Raw genomic sequence first — 26,679 nt, 5'->3', positions numbered from 1 at the left:
TGGCAGTGACCGGCCCCCCAGCCCCCCCGTTTTACTTTCCTGAACCCCCGAACTTGACCCGGCGGGGACACGCTGTCTTTCTGCCCAGGGTTCTCGGCTCTTGATTGGATAGATTGATAGCAGCGCAGCCATTGGCTCCCCCTGCTGTCAATCAAATCCAATGACGCGAGCACCGGGGGGCGGGGCTGAGTCCTGCATTCGGCCTCTATGGACACCGAATGCTGGACTCGTAAGTGCGCCCGCAAGGTAACCACCTTGGGGAAGTGCTTATCCAAGGGGGTTATCAGATGTGGGGAGGAGCCATGAGAGCCACCGGGGGACCCCAGAAGATGAGGTTGGGGGCCACTATGTGCAAGTATGATATGTTTGTTATTTTTTAATTTTTTAAAATTTACCATTACAATCACTTTAAGGGGTGTGGTGCGTTGGGGCTGTATGTTGGCTCTGTCAATTAGGATGAGGCACCAAAAAATGATGGACTCCGTCCGTGCTCAGAGAAGCCCACACAAAGGTCCCAGGGAGGGACTACCACCAAGGCGCAGCCACAGGAGAGCCCTGAGGGATAGTAAAATGACTTATTATAGTGACTTGAAATTACGCATAACCCCCCCTCCCCCCTCCCTTTTTCCTATTATTGAAAGACATTCTCTTCTGTGTTAATTACAATAACATGGGGAATTTTTATTATAAGTGTCCTTTTTGAATATATGAATGGAGATGCTGAGCTTCGGTACATGGGAGGGGAATGACCCCGGGGGGGGTGGGGGGTGGTTATGCGTAATTTCAAGTCACTATAATAAGTCATTTTACTATCCCTCAGGGCTCTCCTGTGGCTGTGCCTTGGTGGTCGTCCCTCTCTGGGACCTTTGTGCGGGCTTCTCTGAGCACGGACGGAGTCCATCATTTTTTGGTGGCCAATTGGCGGCAGAAGTTTATCTAACCTTTTAAGAAAACCGTTTTTTGCACATATTTACATATTTCTTTATACAATCAAATATTGGTATGTATATCGGACACTTTCATATATTATAATGTTGATTCCACCTTGAATAAAAGGCATATGCTAAGTCTACTTCTACCTGTTTTTCAGAATATATTCATTTTCTCTCCTAAAAAACGCCTCTGAATAAGGGACATCGTCCTGAAACATGTCAGGCTTATGGAGGAATTTGTATTCATTTTTGAATCTGTAGAGAATATATTATGTGTAAATTCTTTTCTTGTTTTGCACAAATGTTTTGTATAGACTGCTATCATGTTTTTATAAATGTGCTTTTTTAAACATTTTTTCTAATAAAATATATGCTTTTATAAATTTTTGTTTGTTCGCCTTCAAAGTCCCTCTGTCCTTTCTTCTTTAGGGTCCCTTTTACAATATTAATGTGGGATGTTGGCAACGCTCTATTGAGAATTTTTCTCTTTGTGGTTCACCACTATATCCTTTGCAAATGTGTAACATTTAATCTGGGGTAGTAACTGCTGTTGTTTTTCTTTCCCTTGTTTACCTTCTCTTTGGTTTTGAGTTTGGGGCCTGACTTTACACAATTTCAGCCAATAAATAAATAAATAAATTAAGCCTTTCCTGAGGATTTCAACAAGTATTATTTTTTTTTCTTTTTATTTGTGGCTTTTAGGTCTATTTAATTATGCTTAGCAATTTTAGTGTTGTATATCATACTATAGAAATAAAATGTCATCCAGTGTGCATGACTATCTATAACTAAAAAGAGATTGTAAAAAAAACAAAAAAAACTTGTAAACGGCACTCTGTAACTGTATGCATGGGGATATTGCATTACTCAAAGGGATTGGTTTACTAAAGGTAAATAGGCTGTTTACGTTGCAAGTAAAGTTGCACTATGCAAATGAGTTTTCTCCAGATCTTGGTGAATATGGTGAACACTTCACTTTGCAAAAATACTCAATGACCTTTGCTTACACATGATTGGGTGATGAAGGTCATCATTCCCTTGTAGAGTGCAACTGCACTTGCAAAGGGAACAAACACTCTATTTGCTTTTAGTAAATCAACCCCATTGCGTGCTTACCTAGAAATTCATGCAGCAGCCATATGCAGTGGGGCTTCTAACTTCAGCTTGTTCAATTAAAGAGGTTGTAAACCTCCAAAAAAAAACCCTGCAAGACAAAGGCATGATGAGCTAGTATGCATCGCATACTAGCTCATTGTGAAATACTTACCTTAGAATGATGCCCTGAATCGTTTCCGGCACACCGAGTACACGGCCAACATCTTTCACCGGAGTTACTTCTAAAGTTCTTGGACTCCGGCGCTGTGATTGGCCGGAGCTGCGATGACGTCACTCCTGTGCATGCACGCAGGAGACGCTAGCTGTGGCACGGGCCCTGAAGAAACGGCAACCGGCAGGGCCATTTCTTCAGTGTGCATGCGCTGCTGACGTAGGCAAAAGCATATATAGTCAATATATTTACAGTACCTACAGGTAAGCCACTTTAAGATTTGACAAAATACCTGAAAGCTGATTGGTTTCTATGCAGAGCTGCACCAGATTTTGCACTCTCCGGTTTTAGTAAATCAGCCACAATATGTTTGTGTTTTAGAATACAGGATCAAATGGTAAATTTGTGCACATTCTTTTTCATATGACAGTGTTTTTTTTTTTTTTTAATAAGCCTTTTTGCTTGGCACATGCACAATTCATTGCTTCGAGAGCTGGGCAGATTATTTTTTTTCCATCTTAGAAAAAAGAGAGCATATCAGTAACATTACTTGGATATTCTACGCAAACTAGGACTGCAGCATAGACATTGCATATCAGTATGTTTTTGTGTGCAATTGTGCATATGAGCAGATGTTCACCTATGTTTGTTCACATATGTGCTGTGCAAACTGTTGGCGCTAAATAAATTCTGTATTATAATAATAATAATATGTAGGGATGTGATTCAGTCTCTGTTTATGATTGTTTAATTGCCTAGCCTGCTGTGTATTCTCTGGGTTTACAAATTAATATTTGAACACTAGATGGCAGCAGCTGACTTTGTTCTTTTTTTCTCCTTTTAGTTTAATTGAGTTGATATGGTATATTTACTGGCAAAGTAACAGACAGGTATTTAGCTCTTATTGTCAATATGCAAACTCCTAAAATAGACATGCAAAAAGTTCTCAAGGCTCCTTTTGACAGGGACTGCTTTGGAGTATTTTTGGTGTAAAATAAAAACGTATCTTAGGTGTGTTATGTGGAATGCTTACAACTCAAATAATTGCAGGCGTATTTTAGCTTTCTGACATCCATGTGCCCCCTGTATCAAATATTAACCTCATGAAAAATGTGAAGAAGAATACATACTTCTCTGTTTGAGCTGCTTTAACAGTCATATGCATGCAGAATTCTTCTGTTGCCTCCTAATTTGGGCTTGCATTAGCTTTGCATAGTGCAAACATGAAGCCACAGCTGATTCAAATAGCGTAAAACCATATTTATTGATCCAGCAGAGGGGGAATGGGTGGCGTGTCTTCATTTCTGCAGGATCAATACATTTTTTTTTAAAACTATTCGGACTAGTGGGGTGTGGTTTCTTGTTCTGCACAAGTTTGTTTAGCACAATATAATGTTACTGTGTTTGGTGTCAGAAAAAATTGTCAGACGTGACTCATGCAGATAGCAGAGGAATGAGGCAGCAGAGAGAAAAAAACATTTAGTGTTCTGGATTGAAACAAGCACACACTATAGGGGTATGTACTTTGTTCATATTTCATGTCAGAGGTTTACAACCACTTTAAAGCTAAAACAAAACCTTTTTGATGGAGTTCAGCTTTAACGTGTTACTAAACACACAACAGTAAAATCAGTCTGTATATGCAGCATAGCATGCTTGTTATACTTACTGTGGAACGTAAGGGGTTAATCCTTTGCATTGTGTAAAAAGGTTGTTTTATCCTGTATGCACAGATCCTCCCCCACCTGCACTGTCTATCTGGGGAAGGCCAGCTAACACAGGCAGGGTAGCCGACCTGCACATGCTCAGTTGTCTCTTTTATGCTGGAGAGAACATTTACTCGTTCCCAGAGCTAGCCAGGTCACATGATATTGACATCACACATGTGGGGGTGTATACAGGCTGAAGTGAAAATCTCCTCCTACCTGAACTCTCAGCACTGGAGAAACTGTGCAGTTTATTACTGACCGTGGTATTCAGATCATCCAAAAAGGTATATAGTGGCAATATTTTAATGTAAAAAGATGATTTATAAGCTGTGGGCACTGTGGAGGGCGGATGAACTATTTTCATATTACTGGGTTTAGTAACACTTTAAGGTTACATTCACACCAGATGCGGTGGGACTGTGTTAGGCATCAAATGCCTTGTCTCTGGTGTGTCTGGTTCATACCTCTGCATTGCAGTGGTGTACTGGCAGTGTGCACTGTGAGTAGCACTTTTTTCCAGCACAGCACAGTGTGAAGCAATCCAGCACTTCACAACGCATGGCTGGCAATTAAAATAATAAAATATTTTAATAAAGTCCATGAAACATAAAAAAAAAGGTGGACAGTGCAATGCGCCCAAATTGGTGCATCGGCACTGCAGCACCGCACATTAGCTGCTGCATTGTAATGCAACAGCTGGTTTGAACTAGCCCTAAGTAAAAAAAATTCAAAATCTGTATTCCAATCATAGCATTTCCTGCTACAATCATTTTATATAGGAACTACTGTTATATCAAAGAGTCCAAGCTCCAAAAAGATTTTATTATTATTATTATTATTATTATTATTAGGCGTAGGTCAAAGAACCAATTGACTTTTCAGTATGCTTTCAAAATAATTATGGCTACACAACATACTATATCCAGATCTAAGCTGCAGAAATCATTTTGACTATGAATTATGGAAAGAGCTTTATTTCTTTGAGCAGAGCATAAACAATGCCTGCAGCCCAGTATTTTACAGATGACCATCTACACATGAACATTTATAACTCAGAGAGCTAATGATTCATGCTTTTTCACCATGATTCCAGTCTCAGTTCACCTATCAGTAAATAATTTATTGTGAGGCTATACTTATATAAATAATAAAATGTTCAACAAAGACTCTAAACTATCTGTAAATGTTGCAATGTACAGTTATAATGACAAGTTTAGGACGAACTGAATTATTAACAAAATGCTTCTCCTTATTAAACATTATTATTATTAAATAAAAATAATATTATTTCATAATATTTAATTATTTAATTGTTCTTGGTTTTCGAAGCCATTTGTGATTTTGCATAGGCAAATTAGGTAATCACTCACAAGAGACACGTCAAATACATTGTAATTTTTTTATCTTTCTTGTTTAACAACTAGTTGCCCAAGCTAATTCTTACACTTTTCTCATAAATGTAAAAATTAGCATTTTTTACTAGATAATTACTTAAAGCCCCATAATATTATATATTTTCTGAAAACAAAGGCCCTGGAGAAAAACATGCTGGTAGTTGCACTTTTTTATGTCACATGATATTTGCGTTTCGGTTTTTCAAATGCAAATTGAAAAAACACACTTTAATGAATTTGATTGCACAGAAATACAATATAATATGCAATTTTGTAAAATATAAAAGATTGTTATGCCAAGTAAATAGATACCTTACATATCATGGTTTAAAATTGGGTACACCTGTGGAATGGCGACAAACTGTGGTATTTAAAGCGGAACTAAACCCATCAATTTAATGATTTCAAAGAACAGTTATGTTCCTGGCATGCTGAGAATACTAATTGTCACATTTGCTTGTGCTCTCAACCAATCTGTCAAACCATTAAATGGCTGGTGTCATAACTGATCATATGTGCAGCACCATGGTAGTTGCAGATCAAACAGAGGCCAAGATCGCAGCCTCCTTGGCTGAAAAGGATAGGAGAGTTTAGTTACTCTTTGAAAATCTGCATAGGCAATGATCTTTGAACTTCTGTTCCTCCTTCATTTTTATGATCAGCCAGTGAAACCGCCGTTTTCAATCCCAGGCTCCCCAGTGGAATGGGAAGGCGACAGGAGTGGGGACCACTTTCCGTCACATGTAAAAGTAATCCAATGGCTATAAAGTATACTTTTATATGATAGAGAATTCCTGGCTGGAAAAAAAAGACACTGGGGTCAGTACCCCTATATAACCACTAAAACCTGAGGACATACAGGTATGTCCTAAGGGCAGGAAGTGGTTAGATGGAAATGTACAAATTTGTATGTACAGTGCTATACACAGTGCTGTATTATGCTGCATTACTGTAGGCTGCAGTGTGGTGGGCTACATATTATTGTGTTTGTACACTAAAAAACAAACCACAAAGCTCAGTAAGCTACCTGCAATCAACTGTAAGGTATGTCTAAATAGATGTACATTTTAATAGCAAAATTATATAAAACAAAACATCAAGCATACAAAATGTTAGGCTTAACCCCTTACAGCAAAGTCCTAAAAAAAGCCTGTGTAGTCCATGCAAGAATAGCTGGAATGTAGTACAGAGTAGCAGCTTCAATATCTGTGCAGCTGGTAGGGAAGCACACATAGGTTTTTATCAATGATAAATCAAGATACCGTGGTTGAAAATGATATCCACTCACATGAAAAGTTGTAAATCCTGGAGGGCCTCACTCTCCCTCCACAACGTTACGTGGTCAGCTTTGAAAGGTTGGCACAGCTGCCAAGGATGCTTTGCTCAACTCAGAAGCTCTGTGTGCAGGCAATCTGGTTCCTGGTTCACCTGCTTGGTTGTGTCATTAAACTACACACACAGCACTGTGATTACAGCAATCTTTCAGGATCCTCTCACTTCACATCTCTACTGCCGGGCACAGGAGAGGGAGGCACTCCATGAATTTTTAGAGGTGTCCTGAATGTGTACAGTTATAGCTTTTCATATGAGTGGATATTATTCAGGAGGTTGAGGATGATGTAGTGTAAGACTGTACTTTGGTGCCAGGAAAGTGAAAGAGAGTTACAAAGGCAGCAGGGGAGGATTTTGTCTAGGGGCAGAGGCATCTGGTAAGAACTGGAGGGTGTAATCATATTCCGCCATATAGCAATGCCCCATTGGGTGCAGGGCCACTGCTATTCCCAGAGCCACTCCACATAGCTCAGCAGTCATAGCCTTTTTCACACATCTGCTGTCAACCCTTGTGATTTGCAGCTTCTGCCTGTAGTGTATTAGTCATTGTAAATCTACTAGTCATTTGGGTTCTATGAGATCATGAGGGGATATCATTCTATTCTGCAAATCTGAGAGGGAGCCTTCAATGATACTGGTCAGCAGAAAAAGCCCCCACTCCTCTTCCTCCTTCTTGTTCCTCACCTCCTACCTCCCTCCACTCCACAAGATTCTCCATCTGCATCCACTGCAACATCTGCAACCTCAAGTGAGAGGCAGGGAAGTCAAGAGGTTGAGAGGCTTACCTTATGGCATATATGGCCTATGCTGCACCACATTGGCATGTACCCAGCTGTCATTTTTTTGCCAAGAAGGTCACACTTACCATCAACTAACGTGGAAGTTAATAGTCAGCAGCAGGAAGCACATAACAACAGATATGTGGTCCAGCAATCACGGGCAGGGGTATTGTGTCGTCTTTACAAACCACTAGGTAAATTTGCGGGTGGATGGGAAGGATGCAGGACAAGACACACATGAGCTGGTAGTGCTGCCCCATGTCTTACAGGAGAATGGGGCAGGTTTCCAGTGGTATGTTTTACCTTTCCTTACCCCAGGAGTATTACATGGGTGGGCTGAGGTTATCGAGGACACTGTTGTCCAAAGTGACACTGAGGACTCAGCCTCTTTTGTTGCAGACAGTTTGTGGTGAATGGACCCATTCATGTTAAAATGCCTGCCCATGGGCACCAAGGTTTGGGCCAAAAAGAAGAGCAACCATTCCTGTTTGCCCACTCTTTTGGATCATTGATAAAGAAGAAAATGGCAGATCTCATATTAACATGCCAGAAGAAGCACAACAGGTGCTGTGGAAGAGGCTCCTAGATGCCTTTCCACAGAGTGGCAAGATCCCTCCATGTCCAATAAGCCTTTGATGCTCAGATTGCTAAATGGTGAACCAGTGATGGCAGTGGCTACCTCAGCAATGCTTTTAAGTTGTGATTCAAATCGGAGTGGACAGGCATGGCTGCTAGCAGCATTCACAGGCAGAATCTAAACCATGTAATTTTAGACTACTTGGGTTCAAGGGCAAATGTGGACACACTTCAAGTGAGGACCCTAAGAACTAGTAGGTGTCCAGGCTGGAACACTGGCCGGAGCATGCACAGTACATGCTGATGCCTCTCGCTTGCCAGTGTGCGATCTGAGAGTGCATTCAGTGCAGCAGGCATTGTCTTGTGACAAAGAGAGACTTTCATAAAAATGAACCAATTCTGGTACCTTGCACCATTACCAGCTTCTGCCACTGCCGCTGGCCTGATGATATTACCAGTTCCTGCCACCTCTGCTAGCCTGCCACCATTACCATGCCCTGCCACCTCTGCTGCTCTGCTACCATTACCAGCTAATGTGGTCTCTTCTGTATTGCCACCATTACCAGCTCCTGTGCCCTCTGCTGACCTGACTCCATTACCAGCTCCTGGGCTTCTGCTGCCACAGTTACCAGCTCTTCCCACCTCTCCTAGCCTGCAGCTGCCAAGATTACCAGCACCATCCACCTCTGCTGGCCTGGCACAATTATCACCTTTGCTGGCCTACCACCTTTGCCAGCCCCTGTCACCTCTGTTGGCCTGCCACCATTACCAGCTCCTGTTACCTGTGCTGGCCTACCACCATTACCAGCTTATGCAACCTCTGCTGGGCTGCTATTACTACCAGCTCCTGTAGCCTCTCTGGTCTTATTCTGGTGCTCTGGCCACTGTAAAGGTATCACACATAAGGTTTCTGCATCTGGGCCTCAGTTGCAAAATTTTAAATGTTAATGCTCTTGGGTCTCCTTTTTTTTTTGGCCTATTGTGGCCTATTCTCACACTCTGGCACAACAAAAATATTTGTGGCTATTGTTTCCTAGAAACAATGTGCTCTGCCTTGTCTCCCCTTTTAAATTTTGGCCTAATCTAGCTGATTATTTACTCTCCAGCGAATGCACAATGTTGTTGGTATTGTCCCTGAAATAATAGACACATTTTTTTTATATATTTAAATAAAACCTTCCTTCTTCCCTTTGAAAGTGTGGCATACTATAACAGACTACATACAAAGCATCAACTGCGCTGTATTTCTTGCTAATGTTTGTGGAAAAAAGTGATTCTTTTTATTTCTTATTAAAACTGGCCTAATTTCCCCCTCTGAAATTGCGTGCCTACTGAAGCTGCTTACATAAAGCACATTCACTGTACAATATTTCTGGCTATTTATAAAATAATATACTATCAGTTTTTCACTCTGAATTTGCAACCCACTAAAGCTGCCAGTGCATCAACTGTAAAATTTGTGGCTATTTTCTGTGAAAGAATACACTTTAATTTTAATTTCTTGATAAATCTTGCCTTGTCTCTCCTTCAGAAATGGTGGCCTACTAAAGCAGATTACATTCACTGGATTACTGTACAAAATTTCAGGCTATTTTTTGTGATATAATAGACTTTAATAGACCCTCTCCTTGTTGAATCGTATTTTAATTTTTAATTATGCATTGGCTCACATCCCCTAGGGCAGTGCCAAGCTCCTTATACCCTTTGTTTGACAATAACTTGCCTACTAGCATTAAAAATGGTCAAATCTTTTTTCAAGACATTTCAAGGAGGTTCAGATGTACACTACTGTGCAAATGTTTTAGGCAGGTGTGAAAAATGCTGTAAATTAAAAATGCTTTTTAAAATAGAAGTGTTAATCTCTTTTTTTTTTTTTAACAATTAACAAAATCGAAAGTAAATGAAAAGAAGAGAAATCCAAATCAAATCAATGTTTGGTGTGACCACCCTTTGACTTCAAAGCAGCATAAATTTTTCTAGGTAGAATTTTTCTAGGCACACTGTTTTTGAAGGAACTCGGCAGGTAGGTTGTTCCAAAGATCTTGGAGAACAAACCACAGATCTTCTCTGGATGTAGACTGCCTCATATCCTTCTGTCTCTTCGTGTAATCCCAGACAGACTCGATGATGTGGGAATCAGGACTCTTTGAGGGCCAAAACATCACTTCCAGGACACTTTGTTCTTTATGATACAGATGGTTCCTAATGACCTTGCCTGTATGTTTGGGGTCATTATCTTTCTGCAGAATAAATTTGCACCCAGTCACACACCTCCCTGATGGTATGGCATGATGGATAAGTATCTGCTCGTATTTCTCAGCATTGAGCACTCCACTGATCCTGACCAAATCTCCAACACCATTTGCAGAAATGCAGCCCCAAACTTGCAAACCATGCCTCACTGCCTGCAGCATTCATTATCGTACCATTCTCCAGCCCTTTGGTGAAAAAACCTCCTCTTGCTACAGCCAAATATTTCAAATTTTGACTCATGAGTCCAGAGCACCTGTTGCCATTTTCTGCACCCCAGTTCCTGTGTTTTTGTACATAGTTGAGTCGCTTAGCCTTGTTTCCACATCAGAGGTATGGCTTTTTGACCACAGTTCTTCCATGAAGACCACTTCTGGCCAGACTTCCCTGGTCAGTAGATGGGTGTACCTGGGTCCCACTGGATTCTGCCAGTTTTGTGCTGATGGCACTGCTGGACATCTTCAGATGTTGACGTAAGCACCATGTGCTGGCATTACAACCCAATTGCAAGTATAAAATAGGCTAGAGCGCTCTTCACTCCCTGCGCCTAACAAGCAGTCTCCAACCTGCATACAAAAGTAGGGAGGTGTGAGTAAGGTGTAGGTAAGGTAAGGTGAAGTTGGCAAGAAGGTGAGTGTTAAAAAAATCAATCTTTATTCATGGTAGGCTGAAACATGTCAGTTAGCTCCATTTTGGAATGCATATATTAATACTCATCTTGTGACCTTTCTTTGTGCCTCTTCAAAAGAGCTTGAACAGCATTTCTTAAAACCCCAGTTTGCTTAGAAATAATTGCCTGGGAGAGATATTGCTGTGCTCAGTCTTGCCATGGTGTATGACCTCTGTCTTCCACAACCTTAGTAGCCAATTTTTTATGTTCCTTACCCAGTTTTTATCCCCCTTAACAGGTGTTTCTGTTTCAGTTAATGACTGTGTTTCAACCTACATATGAAATTGATGATCATTAGCACATACTTGGTATAACAGGTTAATCATACATCTGACTCTAATCCTACAAAATCCCTGACTTTGTGCAAGTATACAAAAGTGTGCAGGGTTAAGAATTGATGCCAGTTTAAAGCCAAAGGGTAGTCACACCAAATACTGATTTGATTTAGATTGTTCTTCTGTTCTTTGCATTTTGTAAATTTATAAAAAATAATTAAAATATATATTTTTGAAAGCATTCTTACTTTACAGCACAGTACTGTACAAGAAGCAGGGCCCTCTGATTCCTACTGTATTAAAGTGTATTGTATTTGTACTGTCTACCCTCAAGTTGTAAAGCGCTACGTAAACTGTTGGCGCTATATAAATCCTATATAATAATAATAATAATAATTTGCATTTTTCAAACACATTCACTCATCCCTAGGACCATGTTCGTCTGTAATGTCAGTTGTAGTCGTAACTTATGCTGTCCAGTCAGTATTACTAATGCTCCCTACCGAATGGAGAACAGTAGTTGTAGCTGTGCAGGGGGACCATGGAAAATAGAGCTGTGTGAGGGCAGTGGTCTTCATCTTCAGCATGCTGCCAAGTTCCCCAAGTTTTTTAATATTTCAAAATCAAACTACAACTGCACTTTAAAGAACAACCCAAAACAACATACAAATTGGACCATGACTTGATTTCAATATCCTAAAAGCACTGCTACTGTGCCTAAATCAGAAAGTCAATTTCAATTTAGCATGTGAAATGCACTAGAAGTATGGTAGAAAGTGTAATCTTACAGATTACAGTACTGTATGAAATCATTTCACTTCCCTTTTGTCCCCAGTGCTTTGGCCCATGCCCTGCATGCAGTTTTATATTACATATACTGTTCTTTCTGCCTGGAAACTTGAGATTGTCCATAGCACCCAAAAAGTGTCCCTTTACGTCAAAAGTGGCTTTAGACCAGCTAGAAACCAGCGATAGTAAATTAGAACACTTGCAGAATTGAGCGATAGTGAATTGTGGGGAAATTTTTTTTATTATTATTATATTATTATTTTTTTTAATTATTTATATTTATTTATTATATTATAATTTATGATTTTGTGTTTCAAACTTCATCATACCCGGGAAGTCTACTAGACTCTTGGTGGACAGATCTAAATGTGTTATTGCTAAGAATTACAGACCTACAATATAAAACGCCAAATTTCTATGCAAAATAATTGTACCGTTTTGAGACACAAAAATCTGAAAAAATCATATTGCCAGGGAGGTTAAGGTCATTGGGAGAAACCACTATGCACTGCGGGAAAATGGATGTCTCCACTTCCACTAACATTGGTTGAATGGAGAAGGTGTCAAAAAAATGACACCTTAGCCAGAGAAAAACTTGCATTTTTACATAGAAACTGCCTGGCAAAATTAGAAAAGGTATGGGACAGGCTTGGTCCCCACATCTCTTATTTTAAATAGACTATTACAATAGCCTGGAGGAGCACAGCATAATTTGTTCTGATGTACCGTCCTCTAATGTCATGTTTTCCTTATGTGTGGTGGAGCTGTTAAATATCTTTTAAGATATCGATCAGAGGAAGTTGGACCTTAGGCACGGTTTCATTGCACCAGAAAGTGAGCAAGAGGGATGTTAGTTGTTATGCCCCATACACACGGTCGGACATTGATTGGACATTCCGACAACAAAATCCTAGGATTTTTTCCGACGGATGTTGGCTCAAACTTGTCCTGCATACACACGGTCACACAAAGTTGTCGGAAAATCCGATCATTCTGAACGCGGTGACGTAAAACACATACGTCGGGACTCTAAACGGGCCAGTAGCCAATAGCTTTCATCTCTTTATTTATTCTGAGCATGCGTAGCACTTTGTGCGTCGGATTTGTGTACACACGATCGGAAATTTCGACGACGGATTTTGTTGTCGGAAAATTTTATAGCCTGCTCTCAAACTTTGTGTGTCGGAAAATCCGATGGAAAAAATCCAATGGAGCCCACACGCGGTCGGAATTTCCGACAACACGCTCCGATCGCACATTTTCTGTCGGAAAATCCGACCGTGTGTACGGGGCATTAGTGTCCTAGCCAATACCCATAATATCTCATATTCATTTTTAAATTCATAGATTGATGATCTTAATCCTGTGTGCTTAAAACATCTTAAATTACATCATATTATGTTTCATACACCATTGTTGTAATACAGACAAATTGCATGTTGTTTATTTTGGTATTACCGGTATTCTTATTGCCCACTACACTTAGACCACTATGTACAAGGGTTGTGTGTGTATTTTGTTTACTGCTCTTAAAAAAATATCAATTAAAAATTTTTGATTTAAAAAAAGAACTGCAGGGGACCAGGAGATTAACATTTCTGGAAGTGCTGGTTTCTGAAGGCACTTAATTTTTTTTAAAGTAAACATGTATTTAGAGAAAAAAAGGGGCTGCTATTGCTGACCTCCTAAAAACATTAGTTGACTCATTATTTTCAAACTTGCTGAGTCTTTAACCTGGAACAAATACTCAGGTCAGATAAGACAGAGAAAGTCAGAAGTGATATTCTGCTTCCTGGTTCTAGGCCAGTTTGTCGATGTATGGAAGCTAGAGCATCAACATTATAGCCAGACAATCAGCATAATCAGAAGTAGAATTCTGCAATGGCAACCTTCAGGTTTCTCTCATGGCAGGTGTTCATTTAAAGAGGAGTTCCAGGCAGAAAAAAAAGAAAAGTCAGCAGCTACAAATACTGTAGCTGCTGACTTTTAATATTAGGACACTTACCCCATCAAGAATCCAGTGGCGTCTTTGCCCAAGCCGATTTTTCAATCAGCTATTGGGTGCTGCCACCGCCATCTCCACTGAGGCAAACCGGCAGTAAAGCCTTTCAGTTTCACAGCCAGTTCCCTTCTGTGAAACGCGCTGCACTCTGTGAATGGACTGGCTACGGGGGAAGGAGGAGGGGGGACGAACTTCCGGCTGGGTTTGCCACGGTGAACTCACCCAAAAGTGGGAGCGGGTACCTATCACAACCAGGTACCCCCCCTGCAAAAGGTGCCAAATGTGGGAGCGGAGGAGGCAGATAAGCGGAGCTTCCCATTTTGGGTGGAGCTCCGCCTTAAGGTCATTTTCTTATATGTCATGTTATATTGATGTTACATTTTCTATTATACTGTACTTATATTTCTTTTATTATTTATTTTTTGGCTTCTGAATCAGAGCAAAATGCCCATTGTAAAAATACCAGTGGTACAGAAATTTGGAATTTTATCAACTAAATATCACCAAGAACTCCAAAAAATACTTTTAGAGAGAAACAAAGAAAGCCATGGAGAAAAATTCTCTAGTCACAGGTAAACAATTCAAATAAATCAGACTGATAAAAATCTATCTATCTATCTATCTATCTATCTATCTATCTATCTATCTATCTATCTATCTATCTATCTATCTATCTATCTAGCTATCTATCTAGCTATCTATCTATCTATTGTATCTGTCTTTATTTCTGTTTATGATCTATCTACGTCTGTCTTGCTTTTGTGTCTATCTGTCTATTTATTTATTGTTATTGCAAATGTGTCAGTGTGTACAAAATTGTATGTATATCTGTTTATCTATCTGGAGAAAAAAAAAACTTTTGAAAAATGTAATTATAAAGAACCTTTGTCATCTTCTAATGTTACATATGATAAAGAGAAAAAAACACTTTTGCTTTACATCTTTATTACTGAGGCATATTGTTCCTTTTTTCTTTTTTTCTTCATTTGATGATTCAATAGAGGATTGTGTTTCATGTAAGTAAATGACATTTCAAATCACTGCATTCTTTGTGATCTTCATTTAGAAGCCCCTTGGAAGTCACAGAGGAATTCATCAAACAGTTTAATGCTGCAGAAGAGCTGGAGGTTCAAGAGCATATGCTTGACTCTGCTAGGAAAATACTTCATCGATGCAAGGTAACAAAAGTTTACGAGGGGTTTAAGTGGAAGCTATGCAAAGTTATGGCATGTATTTCACCTCATCTACTTTCTGCCAAGAAAATGTTGTCAACAGCTAGACAATTATATCTTATACATTTGCAAGGTTTACATATTATTTAAAAGAAAAAAAAAACAAGTTTGTTAAGTTCAGTCTTTCAATACCCACTTGCCGACCAGCCTCCGTCATTATACCGTGGCAGGTCGGCTCGTTCCCGCGAATCGTCGTAGCTGTACCTCGGTCCGTTTTACAGCTATGGCAGGTCCACGCAGACTGCATGGTGGGGGAGCTGATGCACAATGGCCACAATGTCCACTGGCCACCCACGATCGCTCCACAGAGAGCCAGAACGGGGATCTGTCCATGTAAAAAAACAGATCCCTGTTCTGACCGTGAAGTACAGAGTGATCGTCTGTTCCTAGTGATTAGGAACAGCGATCTCTTTGTACTCCCAGTCAGTCTCCTCCTCCCACAGTTAGAAACTACTCCCAGGGAACACATTTAACCCCTTGATCACCACTAGTGTTAACCCCTTCCCGGCCAGTGTCATTTTTATACAGTAATCAGTGCATTTTTATAGCACTGTTCGCTGTATAAATGTCAATGGTCCCAAAAAAGTGTCAAAAGTGTCTGATCTGTCTGCCGCAATATCTTAGTCCTGCTAAAAATCGCTGATCACTGCCATTGCTAGTAAAAAAAAAATAATAAAAATGCCATAAATCTATCCCCTATTTTGTAGCCGCTATAACTTTTGCACACATCAATCAATATACGATTATTGTGATATTTTTTTTTTTTACCAAAAACATGTAGAGAATACATATTGGCCTAAACTGATGAAGAAATAATTTTTTTTACATTTTTTTTGGAGATTTATTATAGCAAAAATTAAAAAAAATATTATTGTTTTTTTCAATATTGTAGGCCTTTTTTTGTTTATAGTGCAAAAAAAAGAAAAAAACCTGCAGAGGTGATCAAATACCACCAAAAGAAATCTCTATTTGTGGGAAAAAACGGATGTCAATTTTGTTTGGGTACAGCTGGGCACGACTGCGCAATTGTCAGTTAAAGCGACGCAGTGCTGTATCGCAAAAAATGGCCTGGTCATTAAGGGGGAAAATCTTCCGGTTCTTAAGTGGGTACTCCAGCAATTTATAATCATAAACAATCATATTACATTAGGTCAGTCCTAAAAGGTAAATAGGAGTTAAGGGTTTAACCCTATATGCATTTCCCAATTTTCTACAACACTAACTCACTTTAGAGGTTCTTTTGGGAGATTTCATAGCCATTTTGTTCATACCATAAAAATTATGAAAACACACACAGATCTGTGGAGCATAGAATGTTATTCATGCACATACAGTCAGGTCCATAAATATTGGGACATCGACACAATTCTAATATTTTTGGCTCTAAGATGTGCTTTAACTGCAGACTTTCAGCTTTAATTTGAGGGTATTTACATCCAAATCAGGTGAACGGTGTAGGAATTACAACAGTTTGTATATGTGCCTCCCACTTTTTAAGGGACCAAAAGTAATGGGACAATTGGCTGCTCAGCTGTTCCATGGCCAGGTGTGTGTTATTCCCTCATTATCCCATTTACGAGGAGCAGATAAAAGGTCCAGAGTTCATTTCAAGTGTGCTATTTGCATTTGGAATCTGTTGCTGTCAACTCTCAATATGAGATCCAAAGAGCTGTCACTATCAGTGAGGCAAGCCATCATTAGGCTGAAAAAACAAAACAAAACCATCAGAGAGATAGCAAAAACATTAGGTGTGGCCAAATCAACTGTTTGGAACATCCTTAAAAAGAAAGAACGCACCGGTGAGCTCAGCAACACCAAAAGACCTAGAAGACCACGGAAAACAACTGTGCTGGATGACCGAAGAATTCTTTCCCTGGTGAAAAAAACACCCTTCACAACAGTTGGCCAGATCAAGACTAGTCTCCAGGAGGTAGGTGTATGTGTGTCAAAGTCAACAATCAAGAGAAGATTTCACCAACGTGAATACAGAGGGTTCACCACAACATGTAAACCATTGGTGAGTCCCAAAACAGGAAAGCCAGATTAGAGTTTGCAAAATAACATCTAAAAATGCCTTCACAGTTCTGGAACAACATTCTATGGACAGATGAGACCAAGATTAACTTGTACCAGAGTGATGGGAAGAGAAGAGTATGGAGAAGGAAAGGAACTGCTCATGATCCAAAGCATATCACCTCATCAGTGAATCATGGTGGTGGTAGTGTCATGGCGTGGGCATGTATGGCTGCCAGTGGAACTGGTTCTCTTATATTTATTGATGATATGACTGCTGACAAAAGCAGCAGGATGAATTCTGAAGTGTTTCGGGCAATATTATCTGCTCATATTCAGCAAAACGCTTCATAACTCATTGAACGGCAATTTACAGTGCAGATGGACAATGACCCAAAGCATACTGGGAAAGCAACCAAAGAGTTTTTTAAGGGAAAGAAGTGGAATGTTATGCAATGGCCAAGTCAATCACCTGACCTGAATCCGATTGAGCATACATTTCACTTGCTGAAGACAAAACTGAAGGGAAAATGCCCCAAGAACAAGCAGGAACTGAAGACAGTTGCAGTAGAGGCCTGGCAGAGCATCACCAGGGATGAAACCCAGCGTCTGGTGATGTCTATGCATTCCAGACTTCAGGCTGTAATTGTCTGCAAAGGATTTGCAACCAAGTATTAAAAAGTGAAAGTTTGATGGATGATTGTTAATCTGTCCCATTACTTTTGGTCCCTTAAAAAGTGGGAGGCACATATTAAACTGTTGTAATTCCTACACCGTTCACCTGATTTGGATGCAAATACTCTCAAATTAAAGCTGAAAGTCTGCAGTTAAAGCACATCTTGTTCGTTTCAAATCCATTGTGGTGGTGTATAGAGCCAAAAAGTTTAGAATTGTGTCCATGTCAAAATATTTATGGACCTGACTGTATAGTGCAAACAAGCACTTAACCTGGCCATACACCAGTAGAATTTTGTTTGATCATTCTTACAGAAAATTTTAAAAATTATTCGCCAGAGTATTTGATTTTGCCTTCATTGAGTCAACTAGTTTTGTTTAAAAGCCCTTAAAATGTCATCTAAACCTGCTACTTTATTGGAATCCCAAATGTATTAACCACTTGCTGACGACTACAGCACGGACGGCCAGTTCTGTTCGGCCTTCCGTGATCATGCCCACTGGGGCGCGCACCGTGATCACAGTGTCCTCCGGACATTGCTGATCACAGATTGAGGTAAAGAGTCAATCAGTGGCTCTTTACCACGTGATCAGCTGTGTCCATTTACAGATGACCATGATGTAAACAGAAGCCGGTTATTGGTTTTCCTTTTTTCATGCTGACAGCGTGAGGAAGGGAGAAGAGAGCCGATAACCGGCTTCTGTAAAAGGGACATCTACACTGATAATCAGGGCACTGACTATCAGTGTCCTGATTATCAATGCTGTCCCAACAGTGCCCACCAGTGTTGCTAATCTGTGCCCACCAGTGCTGCCAATCTGTGCCCACCAGTACTTCCAATCAATGCCTCCTCATAGGTGACCACGTCCACTTGTGACGAAACGACGTAGGGAGGAGGAGCTACACCCTGATGTCACCGCTGAGTCCCGGAAGCATACGGGCTTTGTACAAGCCGGCCGGCTAATCTTTTATATGCGTTTTACTCTCCTTTTGATGAAAGTTGCCACCTGTTTTTATACTATAATAAATGCAACAGGTTTACACTATGTGGAGTTTTCTTGTTTTTCTGGCATAATACTGGTTCCTGCTAATCCTGTCTGCTGACCACCTTTGCTGACACCTTGGAGACCAGGGCTTGCTAGAGGGATCCCGGGCTGGGGTTGCAGCCATTCGTTTTGTGTGGTCCCCTGTAATAAGGGACCAACACGTTTTGGTAAGCGGCAGTATTTTTCAATGGTGGAGGAGACTTTCACATTTCACCAGCCACTTCGGTGTTAACTTTCACCACCCATCACTGTGGATTCACCCTCCATTGGAATCTATTGGAATATGTGACGTTCACTCACACAGACTGTTCTTTATGGACTGATTTTATATCATCTCCAAATATTCACTTTCACATTTGTTTTATAATCACATTATGGGTTATCAGATACACCTATTGTAATTTTGCAGATATTAATATTTATCAGTAATTATTGGTTTGTTATTCACGTAACACTTGTTTGGTCTTAATATCATTGTTTAGCGTGACTTTTCATTTTATTTATACCTAGGTTTGGTGTAGTATAACACTTTTAGTCACAGCTTTTTTATGTTTTTCACTTATAGCGCAGTATTTCTTATATATCGCTAAATATGGTTTTGAAGGGCACAAAATCGACATTTTAAACTGGCATTAGTAAAGAAGCGCCGCCTCGGCCGTCTTCCAAGATGGCGGCGGCAGTCTCCTCACAGACTAGTAACTCACAAAAGGCTAAACCTTTGAAAATCAGCCTGAATACTTTGGATGTCAATGGGGAGTCTGACTGATTCTGAAGGTTCACAAACAGAGCTTCAATCTGTCATATTTAAAAAATTTGAACGTATGTTACAGAAAGCTCTAAAACAGACATCAGACCACATTAGTGATAAACTGACAAGAGAAATAAGAGAGCTAGGTCTGAGAACAGCTGAATTAGAAATTTGTGTAGATGATATTGAAAGTCAAACACAGCACTATATCTCTGAATTTAGGAATCTTAAAGAAGAGAATGTTATTTTACAGTCCCGTTTAGAGGACCAAGAGAACAGGGACCGCCGGGCTAACTTGCGGATTAGGGGTATCCCTGAGACTGTTCTTGATGTGCAAGCTACTATCACCGCATTATTTCAGGAATTACAACCTGGTATTCCTGTGAAGAGATTAGAGATGGACAGAGTACACAGAGCGTTAGCTCCACGCAAACCAAATGGCCCTCCTAGGGACATAATTGCTAAGTTGCATTACTATCGCACAAAAGAGCAATTGCTTGCAGCAGCTAGAGGAAAGGACTCCCTCATTTTCCAGGTTCAAGTATATCAGCTCTTTGCAGACTTATCTCCTATTACAGTTGCTAAAGACGCGCTCTCAAACCCCAACTACAAATACTTCAACATCATCAAATCTCCTATCAATGGGGGTTCCCTTTCTCTCTCAGATTTACAGATTTAGAAACCAGATATATATGTCGCTCTTCAGAGGACTTACAGTCAGCCTTGATTGAAATGGGCCTTGCAGACCAAGCTCCATTTAAAGACCAGTCTTGTAGAAGATCAGCTTCCAGATCCCCTCAGCAAAATACAGCAGCAGACCCGAACCCATCCACCTCTTCACGTCAGAATTTGCATAAGTGTGGATGCTTTGAAAATCCGACTCCTAATAACGAAGACCCGATGGACTGATTTTCATATATTTTTTGGTTTATTTCTTTTTTTCAGGTCTCCAGGATAATACACTGACTAAAGTAGCTTAATTCCTACGACACCACAATTTCAGATTCATGGTCTTCTTGTTTATCATTTTTTTAAATAATTATTTTAATGTTTTTTTTTTTTTAGAATTTTCTTGGTTAGCCTTAATTATAATAAGAATTATATTTCAGTTGCTCTTTTCCTAAAATATTCCCTTTTTTAAAAAAAATGATTTCTACATTTTTACTAGATAGAAAATAATAGTCCATTTTTTTTTTTTTTTTACTATTATCTCCTAAAAACTGGCTATCTTTTTTAAAATAGTGTCTTATCCACTACCTATCTTTCTTTATATTTTTTCTATCTTCTCTGCTACTGATACTAATGAGGTAATTTCCTGGTTAGTTATGACTTTGATAGTTTATTTAAAATCGCATCAGTTATTGAAGTGTATAGATGCTTACTGTATAGTACCTGTAGTTCTCCGGAGAAGTTTGTCCTTTTTGGAACTTCTTGCTGTCCTCTTTGCCACCTTCAGACCTTTTGATTACTCCTAGGAGATGCTCCCACACTCTAGTGCTTTTTTATTGCTTAACATCAAATTACTTTAATATTAGGGTTATTCGACTGAACAGCTTTAGTCTCAAACCATATTTCTTATTTTAGGATAGTCAGTTTTGACTTGTTATGGCTCCCATAAACATCCTGTCCCTGAATATACAAGGGTTTATTATTCCACACAAATGAACGAAAGCAATGTCAGCCAAGAAGGCACACATAATTTGTTTGCAGGAAACCCACTTTACTGACAAAGCTTCTCCTAAATTTCTTTCTACCTCATATCCACAATTTTATACTGCCTCTACCACAGTTAAACAACGGGTTTCACCGCTCTATGCCATTTACCCTTCTAACACAACTGAATGATCCAGAGGGTAGACATATACTTCTCACTGGTTATATATCGGCTATAGCTATTACAATCGTATCATACTCGTATCAGAATCTTTCTTATCCCATTATATTCTATATTCTTGTGGGGGGGCTGGGGCTACCAAACATCTCCTCTTATTACTATGCAGCTCAATTATCAATATTAACTAAATATCATTCAACGGAGGACATACCCTTGTGGGTAGCTATTGAATCTTTTGAAAGCGACCCCATTTCGGTGGCCAATTTGCTATGGATTCAGCCAAAAGATAGATCTCATCTTACTAACCCCATCACGAAACACTCATTGACTATTTGGGATAGGTTTGGTAGCTCACATAAACTCCAATCAATACATAATCTCCTTACCACATGTTAGAGGATTGATTTCATGTGTGTATCAGATTCTCATTACTACTCCTAACGAGGTACTTCCATCTTATACTGTTAAATGGGCTCAGGATATGGAACGAATGTTTGACATCAATGACTGGTCTAATATTTGGTTAGCCACCAAATCATCATCTCCTAATTGTTACTAACCCCATCACGAAACATTCACTGGCTATTTGGGATAGGTTTGGTAGCTCACATAATCTCCAATCAATACATAGTCCCCTTCTTTCTTTTCTCGGGAATCCAACCTTTTATCCTGCTTGGAAATTTCCGAAATCTTTCTCTGCATGGACTTCTACAAATTTGACTAGCCTGTATAAGCTAGTATCTACCGATACTTTTCAAACATTTCCTATGTTATGTACGAATTATGGGCTCTCAAGCAACGAGATATTCCGTTATTTACAAATCAAGAATTTCTATATGTCTCTCCTTAGGTCGAGTACACCACTTAATCAAATGTCTCAATTTGAACGCATTTGTATAAGTGACCCACATGTTAGAGGATTGATTTCATATGTGTATCAGATTCTCATTACTACTCCTATCGAGGTACTTCCATCTTATACTGTTAAATGGGCTCAGGATATGGGACGAATGTTTGACATCAACGACTGGTCTAATATTTGGTTAGCCACCAAATCATCATCTCCTAATTGTTATGCTTTGGAAATCAACTTCAAAGTTCTGGCACGGTGGTACCTAGTACCAGCTAGAATACCAAAATTTACTCCATCTTATCCCAATAATTGCTTTAGAGGTTGCTCTTCACCAGGTACCCACTTCCACATATGGTGGCATTGCCCAGTGGCTCAGGAATTCTGGAAAAATATATTTGCAATGGCTTCTAAAGCTTTAAATATCTCTGTTGCCCCAGATCCTGCCATTGCACTTTTAAATCTTAAACCAGCTTCACTTACCCAGACATAATTCAAGATACTTATTCAAATTAATACTGCAGCCAAACAAACCATAGCCAAAGCAATGAAGACCAATACTCTGATTGTGGCGGAAGCCAAACATAGAACGATCAAAGCTCTAATTTTTGCTAAAATTACAGCTATCAAAGACAAAAGCATTGACAAATTCCGTATGATTTGGAAACCATGGGTTAAACACTTCTTTTCTTCTGATTTTGACCAGTCATTGTTGTTACCCTACTAGAATCCTTGTGTTATCGTTGTTATATTACTTGTCCATGTTGTGAGCCAGGTCATCACCTCAAGAGATTTCTCCTCTTCTTCTTCTTTTTCTCTTTTTCCTCTTCTCTTCTTTTTTTTCTTTTTTTTTGCCTTAATCCTTGTTTTCCTGTGACATCTTTTATATGAAGGGTAATTTAATGTATTCCTTAGTTGGTATTCAACACAAATACTATATTACCCATATGGTTTTTATACTATATTCTCTATTTACTTTACTTATTTTCCTCTTCATGTTTACTATGCAACAGGCAACCTTGGGATACCTTAATATTTCACTTACTGATTTATTCCACATCAGCATTGAGTTATGCTCTTGTTCTGAAGATTAGATTTTTACAACTTTTCTTTTTAAATTGGTTACACTTAGCTAATGTTCATTAGGGTGAGTGTTACACCTTTATGCTATATATCACATAATATAAATATTATACGCAATAACGTTTCCAACTTTGGTTACCCATGCCCCCACCCATCCTCAGCTTGAGCCCATGTGGGGTGGACGGGTGGTCTTGAGGCATTCTTTACAAATTTTTCATATAAATTTTGTCCTTATTTTTGATCCTCACATCTATCATTAACTTATATTGTCTCTACGATGCTTAACCTTCTTCTCTCTAGCAAGTTTAATTAAAGTTATGAATATATAGATATGATTATATTGTTTATATAAGTATCCCATACTATGATACTTGTTATAATTTGTATTATTTATACAAATTTCAATAAAAATATTAACCAAGAAAAAAGCTGTGCACACCTGCACCATCAGGCTACTGGTCTCCAGTAAGACATGAACCCAGAGTAAGACCAGGTTCACACTGATACAACGCTACTGTTATATGACTGTCAATCCGGCTTTGCCCTGCAACATCAGTCCTACTTTGTCCTACATCCATCCGACTTGAATGAACAGGATACGATTTTGCTCTGACTTTGAGTCCGACTTGTCCTTTGACCAATCAAAACAATCCCAGTGTGACATAAGTTACTTTTACTGCTGCTGTAATCACCATGTCGGATGTCACAAGTCGGGTGGTTAGGACGAGGATCCGACTTTGATTCTGACTTTAATTATATTCAATGGGCTGAAAATGGACCAAAGTCGGACCAAAGTAGCGCAGAAACCTTTTCCGAAATTGGACTGACTTGTGTCAGACCAGTTTACACAGCTCGTATAGGGAACCATTGATTTGTACACGTCATGCAACATGTGCTCCCAAAGTCAGAGTGTATGTCGCACCAGTGTGAACCCGACATTAGGGTTTATTTACACCAGGTGCATTGGGACTGCATTGGGCAGCTATTCTAGTGCAGTCTGACCACAAGACATGACAAAGTGCCTTGTCTCCTATGTGCCATACTTTTTTCCAAAGCAGTACAAGGCAATTCATTGCCTTGTACCGTGTGGAGGCCAATGCAACTTAATGAAATGTCATTTCAATAAAGTTGGTTTAAAAAAAGTGAACAGTGTGATGCACCATGAGCTGTGCATTGGCTCTGCTCTGCACTGCACAGCAGCTGCTGCATTGTAATTCACCCTTAGATGCTTAATTCTTCCCAAGACTCTTCAAAGTTTCTGGACTCCAGAACACAATTCAGGGTTTTCCCCACTCAGAATAGTCATCCTGGAGCCCCTCAACCTCCACCCTTGAGAATCCTGTGTGACATATACCTCATTTAACAATGTGCAGCCCTGTCACTGTATAAACTGTGTGTGCGTATACACTGTATGTATACAGCTCTGTAATATTACAGCAGATAAAGGCTTTCAACAAATATGTATTGCAGAACCGTAGCTAGGTTTCTGGGGTACCATTCAAAATAAATGGCACAGCACTATACAGTACATTACATCGTTTTTTTATTGTGCTTTGTGGTAATGTGCAGAAAACTCTTTACTACACAAAGCTAAGCATTCTACTACACAAGATCTAAATGGGTCCTAATAAGACACATCATTTACAAGTTTTGGGTTTGTCTGATTATGACCAGGTGATATGTTCAAAGAAAGTGGTTCTAAAGGCTAATATTTTATTACTTTAATGCATTCTCTCTTCTCAGGGGTTTAGTTGCACACATTACACATATGCAGAACGAAAAAAAAATGTGTTTTGTTTTGTTTTGATTTGTTATTTAAATCATTTTATTTAGTTAAATTTGTTAAATGAGTTTATTCATTTCCAAATCCAATTTGAATTGGCATTCGAATTTGAAATTATTCTATTTAAAATTCGAATTTGGGAAGACGGTGATATTCCTTCTATTTTATTCTATTCTAGTTTTTTCTATTCTTATTTTCTATTCTTTTCCATTCTATCCTATTCTCTTATTTTCTGTTCTATTCTTTTCTGTTATTTTCTATTCTGTTCTAATCTATTCTATTTGAATTCAAATTTATTCTATTCAAAATCTACATTTCGGAAGACGGTTATATTCTTTCTATTCTAATCCAGTCTATTTTTTTCTATTATTTTCTTTTATCTTATTTTATATTCTATTCTAATCTATTCTATTCAAATCCAAATTTATTCTGTTCCAAATTCGAATTTCAGAAGATGGTTATATTCTTTCTATTTTATTCAATTCTATTTCATTTTATTCTGTTTTTTCGTTCCTATTATATTCTTTTCTAGTCTAATCTATTCTATTCCAATTCAAATGTATTCTAATCAAAATCTGAATGCCGGAAAATAGTTATATTCTTTCTATTTTATTTTATTGTATTCTATTCTATGCTATAGTTTTTATTTTCTATTAATCTGTTTGTTTCAATTCTATTCTAATCTATTCTCTTAGAATTCAAATCTATTTTATTTGAAATTCGAATTTTAGAAGACAGTTATATTCTTTTTTATTATTTTCTGTTCTATTCTTTTCTGTTCTAATCTGTTCTATTCCTTTAATTACTATTCTATTTTATTCTATTTTTTTATTATATATTCTATTTTGTTCTGTTTGACTTTATTCAATTGTATTCTATTCTTTTCTACTCTATTCTATTATTTTATTTTATATTCAATTATTTTCTGTTTTACTCTATTCTATTCTAATCCTTTAATTTCTATTATATTTTATTATATTATTTTATTTTATATTCTATTTTGTTCTGTTTTACTTTATTCTATTTTTTCTATTCTATTCTTTTCTACTCAATTCTATTATTTTCTATTCTATTTTATCTGTTCTATTCATTTATATTCTATTCTTTTATTTTCTATTCCGTTTTATGTTTTATGTTATTTTATTCCATTCCTTTCATTTCTATTATATTTTGTTCTGTTTTACTCTATTATGTTCTATTTTTTTTTATTATTTTTATATATTTTTTTCTATTCTATTCTATTCTATTCTATTCTATTCTATTCTATTCTATTTTATTCTTTTCTATTCTATTATTTTCTATTCTATCCTATTCTTTCATATTCTATTCCTTTATCTTCAATTATAGTTTATTCTATTCTTTTATTTTCTATTCTGTTCTGTTTCACTCTATTCTATTCTTTCCAATTCAATTTCATGCCTTTATTTTCTATTCTATTT

The 26,679-nt window shown here is 38.4% G+C and overlaps 1 protein-coding gene across 2 annotated transcripts in view; it reads left to right on the top strand.

Moving 5' to 3' along the window:
* The window catches only part of TMEM232 (transmembrane protein 232), a 384,711-nt gene that overhangs the window by 44,858 nt on the left and 313,174 nt on the right, over nucleotides 1-26,679 (top strand). For both annotated transcript variants that reach the window (XM_073624604.1, XM_073624605.1), the window contains exons 2-3: nucleotides 14,414-14,547; nucleotides 15,042-15,153. In XM_073624604.1, the coding sequence (XP_073480705.1) occupies nucleotides 14,420-14,547; nucleotides 15,042-15,153 (240 nt within the window). In that variant the 5' untranslated portion in view covers nucleotides 14,414-14,419. The remainder of the gene's footprint in view (nucleotides 1-14,413; nucleotides 14,548-15,041; nucleotides 15,154-26,679) is intronic.

This window comes from Aquarana catesbeiana, linkage group LG01 (genome assembly GCF_042186555.1).
Source record: "Aquarana catesbeiana isolate 2022-GZ linkage group LG01, ASM4218655v1, whole genome shotgun sequence".
Classification (NCBI taxonomy): Eukaryota; Metazoa; Chordata; class Amphibia; order Anura; family Ranidae; genus Aquarana; species Aquarana catesbeiana.
Note: the sequence above shows the minus strand (reverse complement) of the source record. Positions and strands in the feature narration are given on the sequence as shown.